We start from the raw sequence: 21,687 nt of genomic DNA, 5'->3' as shown, positions 1-21,687 counted from the left end.
ACTAAGGATGCTAATTGATAATTCGGACAGTGTACACTTTTTGTAAGCTGGTATTACCAATCGGTGGTGCAGACAGCCTTTGTGTACCCGATAGTAAAATAACCATAGCAGGGCCCATTTACAGGGATACTGTTATCCATACGGGGGTTTAAATACCACCCAGCGTTCACTTAGAGTCGTTGAAAGAGGATAGTATATTAATGTGACCTTCACTACGTCGTAATCAAAACAAAAAATTCTTTTTTAACGATGGGTTGAATCTTCTTTCAACATTCCCTACATTCCTCCATCCTTGTCAAGGATCTTCATTTTTGTTGGGGATCGTCATTCATAAAATATTACAACTTAAAGTAGACAGAAACTGTTGCAATATAAAAAGAGAGCACACTCTTTTGAAAAAAAAATCGAGATACTCCTTATTTTATCTTTTTCACAACTGTTCACTGTATACGCGACTCTAACAAAAACAAGCCCTTGGTCAAACCTTTGTGTCCCTATAAACTTCTCAATGCTTTAAAAATCGACGGTGATCCCCACAGTATTGTTTTCTTTTTTCAAACTTGCACTAGCAACCGCTTCACACCGCTTTCAAAGTCAACGAGCATCACCACAGCAACGTTTTCTTTTTTGAAACCTGTACCAGCACCAGCTTCACCGCACTATCAAAATTGAAACCAACAACCACAGCAACACTTTCTTTTTTGAAGCCTGTACCAACACTAGCTTCGCTGCACTATCAAAATTAAAACCAACAACCACAGTAATGTTTTCTTTTTTGAAACCTGGGCCAACACTAGCTTCGCCGCACTATCAAAATTAAAACCAACAACCACAGTAATGTTTTCTTTTTTGAAACCTGGGCCAACACTAGCTTCGCCGCACTATCAAAATTAAAACCAACAACCACAGTAATGTTTTCTTTTTTGAAACCTGGGCCAACACTAGCTTCGCCGCACTATCAAAATTAAAACCAACAACCACAGCAACACTTTCTTTTTTGAAGCCTGTACCAACACTAGCTTCGCCGCACTATCAAAATTGAAACCAACAACCACAGTAACGTTTTCTTTTTTGAAACCTGTGCCAACACCAGCTTCGCCGCACTATCAAAATTGAAACCAACAACCACAGTAATGTTTTCTTTTTTGAAACCTGGGCCAACACTAGCTTCGCCGCACTATCAAAATTGACACCAACAACCATACTATTTCTTTACTTTATTACAACAGTAAAAATAAAAATTGAAATAATAGCCATATAACAAAATCTCGACACTCAAAAGCAATACACTATTTTCTTCTACACTTAGAGTGTCATACACTACCATTCTCAGAATTAGTTTTCAACTTTTGCACATATATACTATTCATATCATTATACTTCTGAAACCTTCTTATTCCATTCCATCGCATATAACTTTCAAAGCTTTCGACTTTTAGTATACCTTTGTGTGACTGATTCTAAATCAGGCGGACACTACCGAGCATAACAGCCCACTATAGAAATCGTTTTTTTTTATCAGTGTATACCATGGATGTCAAAACTCTGTCCCACGCATCACATACACGGGCAACCTACAAATACTGCCTACAAATAACATCTTTCTTTAACCCACTACTTACTTTTCACTATATAAAAAGAATATACTACTATTAAAGCTTTATACTTTTAAATAAAAGTAAAATAAAATAAAATCACAGTCTTGTTCTCATATAGTATATTTAGATTATATTATTTTACTCCATATACTTTTGATAATAAATTGAATTTTAATTTTACGTCAATATTTTTTAGAAAGAATATATCTATAATTCTTTTTCTTTTTGTTTTATTTTTCTATTTGTGCCTGTGCTTATATTTGTTTAGATTGTTTTCCGATAGGTATATCTTCCTTGTATAAGCTTTGTAAAATATACTATACTAAAACTTATATTAAATAGAATGAATAGATTATAAAATAATATAAAAAAGTAATAAATAATGTACACAGTAAAATTTAATGCTCAAGATATATATTATTTATTAGTCAACCAATAAAGGGTGAGTATGCACAATAAGCAAAACACATATAGTTTAACCAATAAGTAATGAGTATGCACAATGAGTAAAATACATATAGTTTAACCAATAAGTAATAAGTATGCGCAATGAGTAAAGTACATATAGTTTAACCAATAAGTAATAAGTATGCGCAATGAGTAAAGTACATATAGTTTAACCAATAAATAATGAGTATATATGATTATTAACTACATTAAACCCTTAGTTATAAGCTAAAGTAAACTTGTATGATTACTAAGATATGTATTTTTAGTCAACCAATAAATAATACTTATGCATCATTATTAAGAACTATATATCTTTGCAAACCAGTAAAGTATGTAGCTTCACTATGAGTAAGAAATATTTTATTGGTTAAAAGACTAGTAGATATGCAAGATTAAACAGAGTTATATTCTCAGTTAACCAATAGAGAGTAAATATTCATATTCATAAGACATATATTTTTAGTCAACCAATAAATAGTAAATGTATATCATTATTAAGAATGGTATTTTTTGCTAACCAATAAAGAATGCAGCCTCAAGATTTGTAAAGTTGTTTTGCAGCTAAATCAAGAAAGGTGCATATGCAGGATGAATGAGAATTACAATTTCAGTTAACCAATAAAAAAAAGAATATATAATATCAGCAGTATGATTCTGTCCAGATCGGCCGCCTATTACGTTCGATCTGGACTGAATGGATATTTCCGACAATCTCGGACCACTGGAATCCAAAAGAAAATAATATCGTAAAAACATATACAATAGTAATAATAACTTTACTTTCTTATAAACATAAAGCTTGTATCATATATCTCTTAAATAATTTCAAAATAATCCATATATCTTGTCTCCTTAAGATTCTAATTAAAATTATATTGGTTTTAAGCTATAGATAATGATACAATATACATTTTAATATATTCTTATAACCGATTTGTTCTATGATATATATATATATAGTAATTGTTCACAATTACATGGTTCTTTTTTTTGTTAATACTTTAAATGTATGATAGACATTATATATATATATATATATATATATATATATATATTCATACAGTTAAAGCTATGTTTTCTAGTGTGTTTAATATATGTAATACTATCTAGATGCGGACCCATTTTTTTTTATAATTACACTCGGTGGAATTTAATCAAAGAATAATAACCTACACAATAATATTATCGAGTTATTTTGAAACAGTCGGTATTTATAGTCAAAATTTTACCCTATAACTATATATATATAAACTGCTATTGTATCTTGAATACACTATTAGGTATATATATATATTCTTCTTCTTCTCTTCAACATACACTGATACAAACATACAACACAAATCACTATTGATCTATATATTTATATATAGCTTTTACTTTATTTTAGATATACTGTTCAGCCTATTTTCATTCTTCCCTTCAACATACGCCCACGCACATGCCCATGCACACGCACATGCGCCCACACACACTCAGGCATCTGTCTACCAGTCAATTGGCTGCACCAATATAAAATATACAATATCGTCTATATCGTTTTATGTCCTCTTACAAACTAAGGATGTGAATTGGTAATTTGGGCAGTGTGCACTTTTTTGTAAACTTGTATTACCAATCGGTGGTGCAGGCAGCCTTTGTGTACCCGATAGTAAAAGAACCATAGCAGGACCCATTGACAGGGACACTTTTATCCATATGGAGGTTGAAATACCACTTAGTATTCACTCAAAACTATTCAGAGAGAAGTGTGTATTAAAATAACCTTTTCTGTGCCGCAACCAAACCAAAAATAAAACTTTTTTAACGATGGCTTGAATCTTCTTTCAACATTCCCTACATTCCTACATCCCTGTCGAAGATCTTCATTCCTGTTGGGGATCGTCATTCATATTGTATTGCAACTCAAAGTGGACCGAAAGCGACGCAATACAAAAAGGAAGCGCACTCTTTTTAAAAAAAACCAAAATATTCTTTGTTTTATCTTTTAGACGGCTGTCCATAGTATATATGAGTCGAACAAGAAATAGGCCCTCAGTCATACTTTCGTGTCCTTATAAACTTTTCAACGCTTTAAAAACCGACACCAATAACTACAATATTCTTTTTTTTTATTACGCCTAACAACACCAGCTGCACAACGCTATCAAAAGTGCTATATACCACTGTTCTCAGAACTACCTTTAAACTTTTGCACGCACATAACACTTGTATGCTTATACTTCCAAGACTGTCTTCAGTGATAATGATCTCATCCCATCATACATATTCTCCAAAGCTTCCGACTTTTACTATATCTTTAAATAACTGGTTCTAAACCAAACAGAAATCACCCATCACAAAGTCCTGCCATAGCAATCTCTCTTTATAGGCGCACACAATAATTCTCAAGTCTATAATAATAATAACATTGTTACACACCCTAATTCTCAAACCTATCTTATATAAAAAAAATTATTTCTTACACACTGCCTCCGTCTATCTCACTATCCTACACTCTTTACACAGCACAAATACTCTACTATCAAAACCTTCTTGATATCTTTAAAACAAAATCGCTGTTACACTACACTCTCATTCTTCTTTAGCCTTTCACTTTAATCAATTCGACTCGGTCTCCACCTACCCACTTACCTTATTTATTTTACTATATGTGCACTTAATTTAATTATCCTTCCATTCAGATAAACCCTGCCTCTTTTTCTTTTTTTTCTTGTCAATGTCTTTGACATTGAAAACAGAACTTAAATATATACTAGTAAACAGACACTCTGGCTTTATATTTACTTTGTATAATTAAGTCAAATCTCATTTTTACTTTTACTCTTATTTCTATTTTAGTATTTCAAAATGTATTGCTCTGTAATCATACTTAGATTACTTGGTTTCATGAAGTGTGGGCACTTCATATAAAGGTTTTGTGCTTTAAACAAAAATATCAGGTCATTTGTATTATGAGTGTGATGTACACAAAATAAATTAATAAGTAATATTTCTGTGTACAGGCTTTTAATTATGCTGTTAATTCTATTATAATTCTCAGTTTAGACTGTTACGCAATTAAAAGGAGTACTAACCCTGATGTTACGGAAAGTATATCCGAAGTTAAAATATATGTAAACTATACATGAGTATAATTATGAAACACACTCTATATTTTAAATGGTATCTCAGTCTATTTAAACGGCTTAAGATTTATATTTTGAGTACAAACTAAATAATTATTCCCATATTATTGTGTAGCAAAGATGTTTTTTATTTACTATCAATGTGTAGCCTCAGAATCTCTAACCAATAAGTCATTTTTAAAGTAAACACAAGAACTAACTGGATGCATATACAAGAACAATATGTAAAATGCATGTTTTTTGAAATCTTACTCATTCCAAAGCCAGTCCCTATTTTATTTTATTAATCAATGCTCTTTAAACTAGTACATTTTTTTACAATCCTTCTTCTTCTTCTTTTGCATCACAGTTTAATTCTTTATACTTCTACATTTTGCTTTTTTATACAATTTAATTTTAAACTTGAGATCATACCTTTACACTGGTCTTCAAGCAAAGTATACTTAAGTAAGTTACTCTGCAGTACATATATAATAGGTTGACCAATTATATTTTGTTATCCAATTCTTTTTGTTTATTCTTTGATGGTTGATAGAATTTTTCAAAAGACAAAAATCTATTATATGCGGAAGAAAGCGACTATAATAATTACGAGTTTAATGAAGGAAATAGTACTGATAATTATGTAGTACTCAGAGTTTCTGTTATAAAACAGCTCCACTTGGTAAACAAACAGGTATAATTGTTTTAGCTAGAAAGATTAAGTCTAATATTATAAAATCAAATGTGAAATAAAATATAAAAGTTCTTTTTTGAAAATACATTTTTGGAGATTTCACGGTCTTTCTATCATTGACAAACCAAGTTTTAATTTTTTTATTTAAATATGTGTTTTGAATAAACTGGATATGATAATAAGTTAAATAGCAATAATATATTTATCTTGAGAAATTGCTATATATTATAAGTGAGATAAACAAATAACATTAAAGAGAATAATAGATGCTGCACATAGTGTTTTACTTAATAAAGAGTATAGCAATGACTTATAGCAATATTTGAGTTTTATGTTTTAAAGATTTCTGTTGATCAATAGCTAGTTGTAACCTAGGGAAGTCTATTAATTTTCTAAATTATGACCTTGTTAGGGACAAGAGACAATTATATAATATTTTTGGATTATGTAATTAGCTTTCTCTTAATTATAAAGCCCTGTCTGTAGGCATCAACCCGTGGTTTCTTTTAGAAATTATTGTGTACAAAGAGCAACTTTAAAGAGAAGCATATATATATTTACTTATTTTTTTAGGTTCAACACATTATAAGGCTCATTTTATCTAAGTTGCACATATATTGTCTTCTGTAATCTCTACAGAAATAAATAAACATTGAAAATAATGAAAAGGAAAAAAGGCTATCTATCTATAAATAAAATAAACACATATTAAAAAGGATTTAATTTAATGAAATAAAAAAAGGTGTAAAAAAAGGTTAAAATTTAATAATCAAACAAAAAGGTTAAAATTTAATAATCAAACAAAAAAGTTAAATTTCTCTATTATTATTATTACTATTTATTATAAACATTTGTTTTTATAATTTATAAATTATAAAACACAGAAACACAAATATAATATATCTATAATAGCTTCAATAGAACTCTTATTAATTCTCAATAAGTTGTTATATGTTTTTTATTATTTTCCAATAAATCTTGTTATTACAACATCAACTAAAAATATTAAATTCATAGTTGATAAGATTTTTACTGTTTGTTATATTTCAGTTAAATTTATATCAAAATCTCATATAAATCAAAGAAATATATATATTTTATTAAACCTGACAAGATACAACTATAATAATAAAGATATATTCTGTTCTTGGTCTATCCTTATAATTTCTGATCAGGGAGCGTATTGCCCCAATTGACATTTCATATCAAATCCGTGTCTGATAAAATGGTATATGTTCTGTCTTTCAATACTACTCAAATGGAGACTGAAAACATCACTTTCCCACTGCAGGAGTGAGTGTCGGATTTCCATTTTCGAGCTAATTCCAACTCCGAAAATTCGATATAATTAAAAGTCCGCCGCATCTCTTAGCATACTCGTTTTTTATTGTCTCTAGCTCTTTAATGCACTTGTTTTCAGCAAAAACGAATTATTAGAACGCAAGATAATCAAAAATTTGGTTGAATTACATAAAGTACAAAAGGTATAAATTTGGGTCAATTCAAGCTGCGGTTATAATTTATTTGTTTTTTTAGTTTTGTAATACATTGTTTTAATTCTGTCTTTCACTGCTCTTTTCACAGGAGATCTTGATAATATTTTAACTTTATATTGTTTCTTTCTTCTTCTTTTATTTCTAAAAGCATGTCTGTCATTATTTTTTGCTTTGCTTTTTTATTAGAAGAGAATGTTGCAAATGAGTATTGAGTACTACTGTAATTGCGAATAAGTTGGAAGGAATAAAATATTAGTCCACAGCTATTCCAATCAAAGATTTGTAACACATGGATTTATTGTGTACATAAGTGTTTATATTTTATATAAAGATATCACCATAATAAGGGATATATCAATGAATTAGAAAGAGGATAATTATAACTCACAGACAAATGTTATTAATATTTTCATTAACATTCCATTGGGACTACACACGCATATATATAATTAGTTGTATACAAACTATTGACACAGTTGATTATATCCATTGATGTTTCTTGTATGACTCATCGCAGTGAACTTTGAAGTAGTGACATAGCTTGAAGATTGTATCAAAGTAGTTAAATAGTTTTTTTTTTATTTTTTTTCTTAATAAAATTGTCTTTCTACCCATATTCATTTTCTTATCACTGAGTTGAACATTTACACTACATAACCAACCCATCATGGGCCACTATTCAAAAATCAAGCTTTTATATTTAATGGTCATTTAAGATCAATTACCAGACTCAGTCATAATTTTCCTGACCCAAAATAATATAAATAGCAGTAGTAGTTCAGTGTAGAAACCTGGTCAAATTTTGATATGACCAATTTTTCTTATTAAATGGAACCTATACGAGTTCTTATAAATTTTTGTTTTTCATTCGAATCTTTCTTTAAAAGCAACTTCTTATTAGCCTTCAATCACAACACTAAAGAGAAACCGAAAAGTTTGGTATCCCTACAAAATAAGAGTTTTATTTTTGAAATCCGGATTGTGGTATTTCAGTTATAAAATAATTGAAAACAATGAACTTGGTAATAGGAGACATATAGAAATACTTCGAGACTGTATATAATTTTTTCTTACTCATAAACAAAAAGTGTCTCTTTATAAGAAAATACGATATGCTCTTATCATTATATCTTAGTTTCTTAAGGCTTTTTTCTTCTGCTATATTTGGCTATAAGAGTATATTTACTGCTTAACTAGTGTTGGTGTTATAATTATTATATTAAGTCATATAGCATACACTCTTTTCAGAAAGTGTTGGTGCAAAAACATTAATTGATTTGGCACACAAACAAAGATAAATTCGATGCATTTTTTCATATGATCTCTCTGCTTAGTTCATCTGTTTTGATACGTTTGGTACATTTTAGTTTTGTACAAAATTAATTTTTATTTTTCCGCCAAATCGATTTTTGCTGGTGCACCAAATCGATTTTTGCTGGTACACCAAATTGATTTTTATTTGTGCACCAATAATTTTCAGTAAAAGTGTAATTCTTTAGCAGCTAGTTATTTTTTCTCTCTTGCATTAAAGCTTTACAAATTTTGCTAATTTAGCTCCATGTAACTTTAACATAGTTTGTCTGACAGTATCATATAATTATCTTACAAATCTTTAACATAATATCTACATTAATAATTGTTGTGGTATACGCACCACATTTGAGGAAAATACAAACTCCATAATCAAAAACGGATACTAAGAATGCTAATAAACCTGGCACAGTCCCATCTCCAGGGCGTAACACACATGAAGCACTCATACATTTCACACTGCTTCACTAATAGCTAACTAATACCCGAATAAGATCTTAAATTAGGGAGCCAGATATATACATAAACAGCTATGATTTTTTGTCTTAAACAAACAACATTCTCGCAGTAACTATTGTTCCCTATTTAAATATTTTTTGTGTATCTCAATTGTAATAATTATTGGTCTGGTTACTAAATCATTTATATTTATATTCTATGTATTGTTAAGGTGATTGCAACTAAGCTAACCCAGTACAAATATATTCTTATATGTAATAAATCTAACAGTTGAGTGTCTATATCACCACACATATAAAAGAAAGTCGCTAAAGTTAATTCCGATTCTGTTGCTTTTCAGGTTTTTTTTTTGAATATTGCTTTATCGAAAGGTTTAAAGAAATAATGAGATTCTATTGAAGTCATTCAATATAGAAATTCACAAGTCGCTTATGTTTTTTATATACTTTATAATGATCTTGGATTTGCTTCGCATTTCTATAGTTCAGGAAACAAGTAGTGGATGAAGTATACAAAAGCACACATCTCACAGGGACCTCTTTACAAATAAGTAAAGCAAATATATAATACTTCTTAATTCTATAAAAATAAATAGAGCTAAATTCGAACAGAAAACGACTTGGGAAATAGTATATGTCAAAACTAAAACAAACATGGTAGAATACAGCAATAAAAAATTTGGAATGTGAAAAATTACTAGCTGGGTGCAACAAAAAGAGGAGAGGAGTACAAACTTGTTATTCAAGATTTTGGAGGAAGTGTTTATTACCTCTTTGTCATGTTCCTTGCCATAACAATATATTTTATGAAATGAAGATGATGGTGATATTCGTTTCAATTTTATTGTGATGACTTTCTTTGATAATAATGGGAGGGATAATAAAATAGCTATACACTTAGAGGTCGAGATAGAGAATAAGAGACTGTGAGCATGGGCAATAGAATAATAATATGACTGTATTCATTTTTGTTGAGCTATTTAAGATATCTTATATATTCCAGCTATTTTGTAGTAGTCTTTCATAGGTACTGTGTTAATTGGATTGTTCTAACTATCATTGATTGACGTTGTATCTTATCAACAAAATACCTTGGAATAGTGGCTTATAAAGCTACCAATGATTCAATACTCTGATTCTTTAAAAAATAATAATAACAAAAAGACAAAAAAATGTTAGTATATATATATATATGTGTGTGTGTGTGTATGTTTGTGCGTGTGTGAACTCAATTATCTCTTATGCTTTGTGTATTTGTGATATACACATCATAATTGAGTGAAATACAGATTCCACAACCAGAAATTGGCTTGTTTTTGCAAATGAACCTGAAAAGTCAACAATTTCTGGAACTGTTACAAGCTAGGCACATGGTCACTATACGCTCATACAATGTAAATGAATCATTACTTAACAACGATTTGAATTACAGAGACTTTAATAGTAGCAGATATAACCAATATCATTTTTTGATTTAATAAATAACACTCTCACAATATCTACTTTTTTATATGTTGAGATGCTAACCCATAAACAGTCCTGAATACCTCAGTATTAATGTATGCATCAAAGATACACCTTTTGTTTATTTGATAATTCAAAGAAATTTTACTCGGCACTACAAGCTAAAAAGTATATAATTATCTTACAGAGATCTTTTATAGCATCTGTGCGATGAAAGGTGTAAGATTAAAAAAGAAGCTGTTATAAAAAGGTAATATCTACATATGACTTATTATCCTGCACGTATCAGTTTTTGCTTTGTTTTATTATTTTTATTTGGGGTACTTTAATATACAAACACAGGCAGAAGTACCCGTCAAATATGTTGATATAAATGATTATACAATATGAAGCTCCTATCTGAAACATAATAGCAATATGTTTGATTCACCATTGGATCATCTTCAAGAAGTGCTTAAACTATTATTACAAATATGCTGCGATAATTTGTATCCAATGTGATTTGATATATCCCGATAACTGTAAATATCATAGCTAAAAATAACTTTTATTAAGATAATTATATTTGACTGAACATCTCGTAAACAATAAAAATGGCCTCAAAGTACTTGTTGTCCCAATATTTATTACACGTAAATATAACATTCCCCTTTGAGATTTGTATTTTCTTTTCAAGATTCCTCTCTCTTTTTATTTTGCCTTTATAATTTATAGTACTTTTCTTTATTACCATACTTAGCATTTATGTTTCCCTTATTTTCATATGAATATTTGGAGCTTTTTTCAATGAAAGCATTACTTATACTAATCAAACGGTGTCTTCTTCAAACGCTTATATACTTGTGTTTCTATTCTAAATAATTTTTGAGAAAGCGATATTATTTGCTACTTCTACTATTTATATGGTGATAATATTTTATATGAAAAAATGTAACTATTTATCTGGAAAAAATTCTATCCAATTATTCCAATACATGTCAGAACCAAGTGTCTGTGCAAAACTATATAGTATGCGTACATTATTTATTATTTTCTAGAGTATCTCTTTGACCTTGGAAAGGAACGAATGTTCCCCAATAAAGTTGTTGAACTTGTATTTTATAGCACAAGCAACATACACTTTTTGCGAAAGTCATTAGTGTTAACCAGGAATATTTACTAGGCATTTGTAAAGCCCATGTCTAATACGAATTCGAAGAGTCATAAATGTTAATTGTTTAGAGAGACATTAATATCATTCATTTAAATTATAGAAAACAATATCTCACTTTTTGTTATATGGTACTTCTAACCTAAATAGACAGCACTACATTATTGATTTATTTGAAAGAACAATAAGTTCGATGTACTCTTTAACTCATAAACTTGGGGTAAAGGAGTGTGGATACTTCACACACATCTTAGACTGATAACTAGTAGTATCAACTGGAAGAAAAAAATTACAGTAGATAGTAAGTCAGGCGCATGTTTACAGAAAAAATGCGTGGAAGCTAATAAGTTTGACCTTTCAGAGAAGCCATCAATAACGGGAACCTTACTATGGTGGCTTGACGGAAATAAACACATTTACTTTCAACTTATGTATTGTGACTTTTGCATTCACAAGAAGTAAAAACCGATGTATAAACTTGGAGTTTGCTAAGGTAATTGAGATGTTTTCTTCATGAGTGAGTATCTATTGCTGTTTTATTTGATTGTAAACCTGGAGGAATATGTTTTTTACCCTTAGTTATCACTGTGTGCAATAGAATGCGTGTATAGAAAGTTTGATTTTTTAAAGTACTCCGGTTGGTGCTGAAATGTGTATTTTACATTATCTCAATTGGTATAGCTTTTTTTTTTATTTTTTCAGGTAAAAGCCCAAAAAAACACAAAGACGGAATAGTAGACAAACAGCTGACTGTAGAAATATTTAATAATATAATTCATAGAACAACTAGTTCATACATGATAATTAAATACTTAAAGTGATGTTACAATGACTGTTTAAAGTTAATATTTTGTTTGCTTAAATTGTCAGTTGTAACTTGGATATTGACGGTTCTAATGTATTAGGATCAATGTATATCTAAAAGGCTATTTTAATTCTATTAGCATATCAAATAGAGCAGATTAGCTAAAAGTCAGAATTGACCAAGTTTACCATTTCTTTACTTTCTTTCTATAAGCAGGATGGTGTAGCAAATTAAGATCCACATATTCAACTTTTTTTTTGGATATTGATCAAATCATTTACCGACAGAAACATCTCATTTATTATCTCTCAAGAGAAAATTGTATCAAAAAAACAAACTAGTTGTTTTCACCAAAAGTTCTTTTTTCGTTGTCCACTTTCAATTGGATGAACATATGAAAGCAGCCTGTGTTTTTTTTTGGTTGTTTTCTCTATTAAGTAAAGCAGTGTAGGGATTCAGTACAGCTAGGAATTCTCCAGGTGCACAGCAACATTTAGGGCTTTGGCGTGTGCTAAAGAGTTTTCTAGTATCAGTGTTTATTTTTTTCAGCCGATGAGAACTGGATATTCATTGAGAGACTGAAGTGCCACTTTGTTATTATCTGTGGGCAGATACTTGATTTGGACAATTGAAAAAAGATTATTGCGAGTTTTTCTTGGCCTTGTTCGCCGTCCCACATCTCTTCCATCAAAAGTACAACCTTCTTTTCAATTCAATTGCCAGCGGAAGAAGATAATGCTGTCAGAGATGTTTGATCTTTTTTGATCTTGTTTTTTAAACAAATCAAATAATACCGCTTTAATGTTCGAACTTTTGAACTTTTCAGTCTGTCCGCACTAACTTGGTGTGGACAGATCAGAACGGTCAAGAGTGTGACTATTATTATTAAATTAAATTTTTTTATAAAAAAAAATGCCAGCCGATTTTGATCGATAATTCTAGGGGGGACGACATTTTCTGGTAGGAGACGACATTTTCTGGTAGGAGACGACAGTTTGATTCTACCGGACCACAAATCATGACATTTCTGACGGCATGGAATAACTCTACCTGGTTCCTAAGGGTCCGTTCTTTTTATAATAATTAATATCACCCAGGATACAAAATATTCATAACGATGTTCTTTTGTACTTTCCAAATAATAGTGGATGGGGATTACCTACCAGTTGGTGCTATCAAACTGTGAGAATATATATAGGTGAAAGAAGGAGAAATATACGGTGTGCGTAAGGATAATAAATAGTGAAATATCAAGTAAGATTGCGCCACAATCTAATGGCAACAACTTCTTATGATCTTCTGCATAACTGGCTATTGATATAGTGTATTTGGGACTAATTATTATTATTTCTTTATTGTCAAGTCTAAATTTAGGACGAAAACTGCTATTAATTGAATGTACAGAATTTGATTTTTGCATGAGACAGTATTTTATTATTGAGTTGCCAAAATGCAGATTATGGCTCTTAAAATAATGAGAGTTGGATGCCTGGCGAGAGATAGATAAAGACAAATTTTGAGGACAAATAGTAAGTCTAATGCATACAATGAATATATTGTGTTTTTTTAAGGACACTCCATTTTGCCCTGAAGGATTAGAGAAAGACACTGGGATTCGGAAATGTAGTCACAATTGATTAGTCTGATTAGATAGAAATGTCGTCTCCATAAGATTGCTGATTTTGATTAACCAGCTCTCATCCATTGCCAATTAGACTAAAAAGAATAAGATTAAGCTTGATTGAAGGGACGGGATTATGGACACTTGATTTTATCTTACAGGGGGAACCGGGGGTGTACTTAATGAAAGCATAAGTACGTTTCTTATATATTTCGTTATCCAATGATTTTGCTTTATGACTGAGGATAATCAAAATATAAAAGTACAAATTTAGTGTAAACTTTTTTTTAATGAATTAATTAATGTGTTTACATTTTAAGTTTGTTGTAATTAATTCACTATAGTAAGATAAAGGGCGGATCTATTGGAGATTTATTGAAAGGTTAAAACCGAGGGCTCAATTTATGGTTTTATGATGCAAGTAGTAAAGAAAAAAGAAAAAGGACTAGATCTGGGATACCAGATTGCATATTGAAATTTGATCTCAAGATGGTGTTAATGCTTGTGGGTATTGTGAAGATCAAAGACACACAATCTTAGCTGTCCAGGTACACTATGCATGTATTTAATCGCAATTGAGCTGCTTTAAAAAAAAGGAACAGCTTAGTGTTTATCAACCTACATATTGGGTAAAATCAGAATCACATATAATTTAAGTAATCGCCTACATGACGAATTGTTGAAATAGATTTGCTATAAAACCCATTCAACCGTATCGAGTTACAGAAAGTTGAACAATACATTATACTTATACACATCATTGTACTTACGTATAGATAAATACTTTGAAACTGTTCACCTTTGATCAATGCATATAAAGAGCTAAAAAGAAATAGGATCCATCTCGGAAAGCTTTAAATGATCCGTCCGTGTAAACAGCAGTTAGATAATATCACAGAAAAAGAAGAGATTCACTCTTAAGAATTATCTGAAGAGTGTTATCAAAGGTATATTCTTTGTGTTTCCGGTAATATCTTGAAAAGTTTAAGTACACTTCTAATACTTGTCCATATCTTTGCTCTCTAATACTGAATTTAACTTGACATGGTCTTTAAAGATAGTATTACAAAAAGTCTTTATGATTCTATGACTTTTCTTATAAATCATTCTAGATGAGCTAATATATTTATTTTGGAGAACATGTTTTCTTACTATCTGAACATCATTCGTGTAATATCTTCCTTACTTTTGTCTTGGGCTTTTGGTATATAATTTATCAATTAAGACCTGATGGTAATATTTCGGAGAGGTTAACCTGTGCTATTCAATTTGCAGATGTTGTAATATGAAGAGAGAATTTTCCGACCTGGTTATAACCGGGTATATCCAATATGACTTTTGATAAATAGTTACGTTCTTTTTACTGCGTGAGAATATTTTGTGATGTATTTTAAGTTTTTTTTTTTTAAAAAAAAAAATGCTAGAAGAACATTGCAGACGAGAGGTGAGACAAGAGTGAGTATTGAAAACCTACTTTTGTTTTTTGAGCTATAATGCCGTATAAATGAATATAGTGTCTTATCTTTGCAAGTTTTAGTAAAGAAAAAAAAACAGAAGGATGGGATGCTGATTATTACGATATCTATATACTCGTTTTGACTTGATATCTTTGTTTTATTAGATTTTGAATAGTGTGTAGATCTTAAGCTACCTGTAATACCCAATATGTAAGATATAGTTAAGGTTAGACTATAACAGGACTGAAAATACCAGAAAAAAAGTGGTTTTTATATTCTTGTCCTACGACTATATTTTACACAGAATCCTTTTATATATATTGGTGGTTCAATTGGCCGGCTTTTAGGATTTTATTCTAGAATGATACCAAGACTGAAAAGACTGAAAAAGTGAAAATAAAATTAAGCCATGAAACGCCTTTTTTCTTTTTTTTTTTGGTTTTGGTTTTGGAAATCTAAATGATACTGGTAAGTCTTGATCGAATATATAAATCCTGACCAGTCATTCATTATTATTCTTGTTGTCGGTATTGAAATTTCCTTTTAATATATATATATATTACAAGTCAATCAGATTCGATCAATGCTTACACTGTAAAGTAAGATAAATATAAGAAGTATCTAAAAAATATCAACATATATTTTTGAACATTTCAAATCTATATTAATGCTAAATGATAATAAGAAATGCACGATACTAATAATGAATTAATAAGAATTGAATATCTTCAGTCATCTGATAAACTATTTTTATTACTACAAAATAATAATAATAATCAATGAAACACTTTTTTTTCTCACAGCCTCGTGTATAATTGTCAAACCAATTGTTGGCAAACGTACAAAATCTTGTCGTCATATTTTCATTCTATTAGAATCATGGACGCCCTTTTGTGGTACTGTGCTTGGAAATCGAATTGTCAAAATTCTGAAATAAAAAGAGATCCATCTCATTTTCTTATTATTTTTTTGGACCACCCAATTATGTGTTGAGTGTTTCAATTTTTTGGATTAATATTAGTATTTATAGATCTGTCAAAATGTATATATTGTTACATACAAAAGGTGTCAATCCAACCTAGTCAGAAACATGTTTGAATTCATTTGTCAAACTGTGTATTATCAAAGGAGAGTTGATATTGCAAACTATAGGTTCACAGGCTTTCCTCCTTTTTTGAAATAATTTGTTTCCAAGCCAATATTGGACGAAGTTGGAATCAATATTCAGTAATTGGATATTGATATCAAAATAATTTCTCTATCAATTAATATCCGTTTATTTTTATGAATATTTGTGTCAAGTATATAAAGGATATTCAAAGGCTGCCATTAATATTAACAAATGAATTCTAGTTTCCTAGCTTATTATTTTCCCACTTCTGAAAGACAAATTACACAAAATAGACATGTTGTCATTGTCAAAAGAAATGTCTTAATACCAGTCCATACGTGTGTCTAATACGTATATAGAAATAAAGTAAAATAAGAATACTGTTCAATGCACCAGGCTTTTAAGTATGGTCTTTAAATACTCCCCCTTTGCACAGAATGCGCTCATATTCCCAACTTACATCTCTCCTTCCTTCATTTTACACATTGTGCTTTGCCTAGCTTTATTTGACATCCCTTTAATGCACAGGTGTCTATGCACGTGATATACTACTACTGGTTAATCAGACTTTGTCCATTCCAACCCCCTAGTACTCTTTCTTTTTTCTCTTCCTTTTCTTTTCTCTTCTTTATTCCTTCTCTTCTTGTTTTATATATAGCTATACTCATACTTTCCTTATTTCTTATTTTTTTTTTCTGCTTGATCGTAATGTCCGTAATCTCAACATTAGAATCTCAATACACAATGTCCTTTTGGATCGGCCTTGGAGTTTCAGTGATAACGAACCTCATCCAAGCTTTTTCAATGGCCTATCAACGCAAGTCTCACATACTCAATGATTTGTTTCCGAAAGAACTGCGGATAAGTGCTTACAAACGACCGCTCTGGGTGGCTGCATTTGGATCATACATGGTCGCGAATATCATTGGCTCTGTGTTTTCGATCGGATACCTACCTATCGTCATACTGGCTCCGATTGGTGCCATGAATCTTGTCTTTAACACCGTCGCAGCTAGACTAGTCCTGGGAGATCCATTGACCCAAAGAAGCATACTAGGTAAAGAAGAAAAAGAAGAAGAAAAAAAACCAGAAAATCGAATTGAATTGAACATATTTGAATGACCTATATTTCAATAATTCGTTGCTATGGTAACCATTGAAAAACAATCCAGAAAAAAAAAAGCTTAATTTTTTTTTATATATCTCTTTTTTTTTGTATGTGTGTATATATTTGTATATATATGTATATAATGTGTATATATCTATATGTATAAAAGGTACGATGTTAATTGTCACCGGTGCACTGTTGGTTGGATTCTTTGGGATCATTAATGAACCTAACCACAGCCTGGACGATTTGATTCTATTATACAAAAGGCCTACCTTTATAATCTATTTTGGCATCCTAGAGTCAGGGTTGTTGTTAATGATGCTAATAACACAATATCTCGATTATCGGTATGGTTCTCTTGATTTGGATGAATGGCCACCTTCGAAGCGACTTTTGGGTATCCGATCATTAGGATTAGTGGATCTAAAGACATATATTGGCATGAGGTAATAAAATAGTAATAGTAATAATATAAATGTAAATATAAATATACACACATATTTTAGTAGAGCGAAACAAGAACGAGTCAATTTTCTGTGATTGGTTGATTTGCTTGTGAATTCATACGATATTTGTATTTTTATCTTATTTTAGTTATGGTATTCTTGGGGGCTGTGTGAGCAGTCAGAGTTTGCTGTTTGCCAAAAGCGGGGTTGAGTTGATCATCCTCACCGTCGTTTACAAGGAAAACCAGCTCCAGTATGCACTCACATGGATATTACTGGCAATGATGGTCATTACTGCCATATTACAGGTAAGATAATGTGTAAGATGGTCAGTCAGAAAAAAATCAATTGGAAACCAAAATGGAACAAGACATCTGGCTTTGCTTTTGTGAAAAAAGAAAAAAGAAAAAATATGCAAGATGTCTCTTGTTCCATTTTATTTTATGTGTAAATATATATTTATTTTATTGTACAAAAGTTATTCTATCTCAACAAGGGTTTGAGACTGTGTGACACCGTGATGCTGGTGCCGCTCTCCTTTTGTGCGTTTAATGTGTCAACGCTGTTTAATGGGCTGGTTTATTACGACCAATGGGACCGCTTACAATGGTGGCAGCTCGTGTGTGTTTTGGTGGGAGTATCATTGACAGTTGTTGGAGTGGTATTCTTGTCATGGTGTGTGAACCCTATTGCTAGTGTTGCTGTTGTACAAGAACAAGAGCATGACGCGACAGAGACGACGCGTTTGCTGGCCAAACGACAAGGTGTGTCTTGCATGTAAGAAAACCATCATCTAGTCTCAAAGGACTTGAACACCCGATTAGCTTTCCTTTGGGAGCCCATGGGTTTTTATAGTAGAAAAAACATTTGTATAATTTGTTAAGCCCGAAATATAGAGTTAATTTTTGTTTTGATTTTTTTTTTCCTTTTTGTTCTTCTTTTACTACTACTTCTTCCTTTTCCTATCCTCCCTTTTTTTTTCCTTGTTCTTCTTTCGCATCAGCTCATCAAGCCCTTGACTCATCTTCAATTTTTTTTTGGCAAGAAGAGATTGAGAAAAAAAAGAAAGACCTTTCCCGTTAAAACAACAACGTAAATACACACACACACAATATATATATATATATATATATATATATATATATACGCATACGCCTACGCATATAGATATAGATATCAAGTATATAAATACGAATAATATTGCACACACACACACATATATATAGACATGTGTATGCGTATGTGTGTGTGTAGTTATACAAGTTTCGTCACCTAAATACACTTTCATATTTTCTATACACACATACATACATACATCTATACGTACATATTAATATATTAATATATATATATATATATATCTTAATATACATACATATTATATAAAAACATCAACTCCCTATTTCTTACTCGGGGTTTTCCCTTTTATTTCTTTCATCTATAAACTTGTTTAGAAAAACCAAAATAATACCATGACTTCATACGAAACACGAACACAATCGACAGGTGCCAAAGGACGGGCCGCAACTACTGAACAAAACGACTTTAAGAAACTCAAGTCTAAATACGGCTCCCAGCTATCTACTCTTAAAGAACTATTCACTGACTGGACAGACGATGACCTTTTGTTTGCTATCGAAGATGCAGATGGTGATCTTGTATTGACAATTGACCGCATCAGTGAAGGTAAAGAATACTAATAATATTAATAATAACAATAATAATTACTTGAAACGCGCGTTTTTACTTCTTTCTTTTATTTTGGTCTTTGCACCACAATCTTAATTCTTTCTTCTTCTAAAATAAAACCTTTTCTTTCTTTCTTTCTTTATTTATTTTAGGCCATGCAAGCCAATGGGGTGAAGTCAAGACAAAAAAGTCAAAGAATGGACAAAAGGCAAAGCAGCCGACCAATGTCGCATCAGCCCAAGTCTCTACTTCATATCAGAGAACCGAGCACGACCGTCCTCCTGCAAGAGGATTTAATGACAAGACCAAGTCTAGCGGAAGAGGTAAACTATATATAAATATATATAAATAATACCATTGAATTGTATTATACACCGTGAGAACAACTATGGCAGCAACAGCAACAACAACACCAAAAACACCAAAATACTTTGTGAATATTCATTAAAAAAGAGAGAGAGAGAATAAAAGGAGACAGGGAACAAAGTGCTGCGTGTGTGTGTGTGTGTGTGTGTGTCTGTATACAAGAAGAGGATATACATATATAATTATATATTTACAAAACTGTGAACAGATAGTCTAATGCGTATCTTTCTCTTCTTCTATATAGGACCAAAGCCAGCTCGTACAAACAAACCAGCTACTCAAACAGCCGCATGGCCAAGACCAACAAAGCCTTCTACCTATCCAACGACTGACAATGGTGGTTCATGGGCTTCGATTGCTTCCACACCCAAGCATGACACCCCAGAAGAACCAGCACAGGAAGACGCGTCTGGCTGGGACGCAAAGATCACTTCGTCCACTGAATGGGCATCCTCAACCTCCTCTTGGAACGCTACTTCCAGTACCACTGCCACAACAACAACCACTACCACAACCACAACCGCCGCTTCCTCCTCATCTTCTACCGAACCTCCCGCTCCTGAACCTAAGTCCGTATCTGAACAAAGTGCCCCCATAGAACAACCCAAGACTTGGGCAAGTTTGTTAAAGTATGTGTTTTTCTTTTATATATATGTTATATGTGTATATATATTTAATAATTTATTGGTTATGTGTGTGCGTATGTGTGTTTGCGTATATTATTATTTTTCTACTCTGTGCGTATAGGACACAACCCAAACCAGAACCAAAGAAGGAAGAAAAAGAAAAAGAAGACGAATGGAGCTCATCCGTAGTAGATGAGCAGAATCCAGCAGCGGATGGATGGTCAAGTGATCCCATTCCCTCCGAGCCAGAGCTTAAGCAAGAAGAACCCGAGAAAGAACAGGAAGAACCAGAACCGGTAGAAGAGCCTGTCTTTAACAAGAGCAAGCATAATGTACGCCGCTTGAAGCAAGAGGAACCAGTAGTTTTGCCCAGTAACAGTGCTACACTGGCAACTGTCGGTGTGAAGTTTGGTAGTCTGAGTTTGGAAGAAGATGAGGGTTTAGAAGTTACTGGAAAGTCAATCGAGATCATCTCTTTGCCAGTGGAGGAATCAATGTAAGTATCATAATAGCATGTACTTGTGTGTGTGTGTGTGTGTGTGTGTGTGTGTGTGTATGTGTATGTGTATGTGAGTTTGTTTTACTTCTTTATTTTTTTTTAAAAAAAAGTAAAGAGAATTGTGTGCAGAAATTGGATCATGTATACTAAAAGACATTACTATATGTATATTGCGTAATCCCCCCTTTTTTTTGTTCTTTTGTTCTTTTACCTTCTCTTACAAACCCA

The 21,687-nt window shown here is 31.4% G+C and overlaps 4 protein-coding genes across 4 annotated transcripts; 1 reads left to right on the top strand and 3 right to left on the bottom strand.

Annotated features, from left to right (window-relative positions):
• Positions 1–554: 554 nt before the first annotated feature.
• Positions 555–1,203, bottom strand: PHYBLDRAFT_152245 (hypothetical protein; the record flags this gene model as incomplete). The annotated part of the gene is made up of 5 exons (XM_018432873.1): positions 555–659; positions 715–807; positions 857–955; positions 1,011–1,103; positions 1,153–1,203. The coding sequence occupies 5 exons, from the start codon at positions 1,201–1,203 to the stop codon at positions 555–557; spliced, it is 441 nt and encodes a 146-aa protein (XP_018284737.1).
• A 1,485-nt stretch (positions 1,204–2,688) lies between these two features.
• On the bottom strand, positions 2,689–3,933 carry PHYBLDRAFT_174990 (hypothetical protein; the record flags this gene model as incomplete). The annotated part of the gene is made up of 4 exons (XM_018437385.1): positions 2,689–2,769; position 3,278; positions 3,661–3,761; positions 3,811–3,933. The coding sequence occupies 4 exons, from the start codon at positions 3,931–3,933 to the stop codon at positions 2,689–2,691; spliced, it is 306 nt and encodes a 101-aa protein (XP_018284736.1).
• A 9,312-nt stretch (positions 3,934–13,245) lies between these two features.
• Positions 13,246–15,261, bottom strand: PHYBLDRAFT_71875 (hypothetical protein; the record flags this gene model as incomplete). The annotated part of the gene is made up of 6 exons (XM_018442552.1): positions 13,246–13,409; positions 13,539–13,590; positions 13,753–13,844; positions 14,314–14,434; positions 14,925–14,976; positions 15,158–15,261. The coding sequence occupies 6 exons, from the start codon at positions 15,259–15,261 to the stop codon at positions 13,246–13,248; spliced, it is 585 nt and encodes a 194-aa protein (XP_018284735.1).
• Positions 15,262–17,478: 2,217 nt separating this feature from the next.
• Positions 17,479–18,952, top strand: PHYBLDRAFT_99255 (hypothetical protein; the record flags this gene model as incomplete). The annotated part of the gene is given in 5 exon segments (XM_018444090.1): positions 17,479–17,779; positions 18,000–18,279; positions 18,298–18,369; positions 18,428–18,587; positions 18,758–18,952. Coding segments are annotated over 5 exon segments (1,008 nt in total), but the record flags the coding sequence as incomplete, so codon positions are not given.
• Between the last annotated feature and the right edge of the window lie 2,735 nt (positions 18,953–21,687).

This window comes from Phycomyces blakesleeanus (genome assembly GCF_001638985.1).
Source record: "Phycomyces blakesleeanus NRRL 1555(-) unplaced genomic scaffold PHYBLscaffold_34, whole genome shotgun sequence".
In the NCBI taxonomy this organism is placed as follows: Eukaryota; Fungi; Mucoromycota; class Mucoromycetes; order Mucorales; family Phycomycetaceae; genus Phycomyces; species Phycomyces blakesleeanus.
This window is presented reverse-complemented; position numbering and strand designations above follow the sequence as displayed.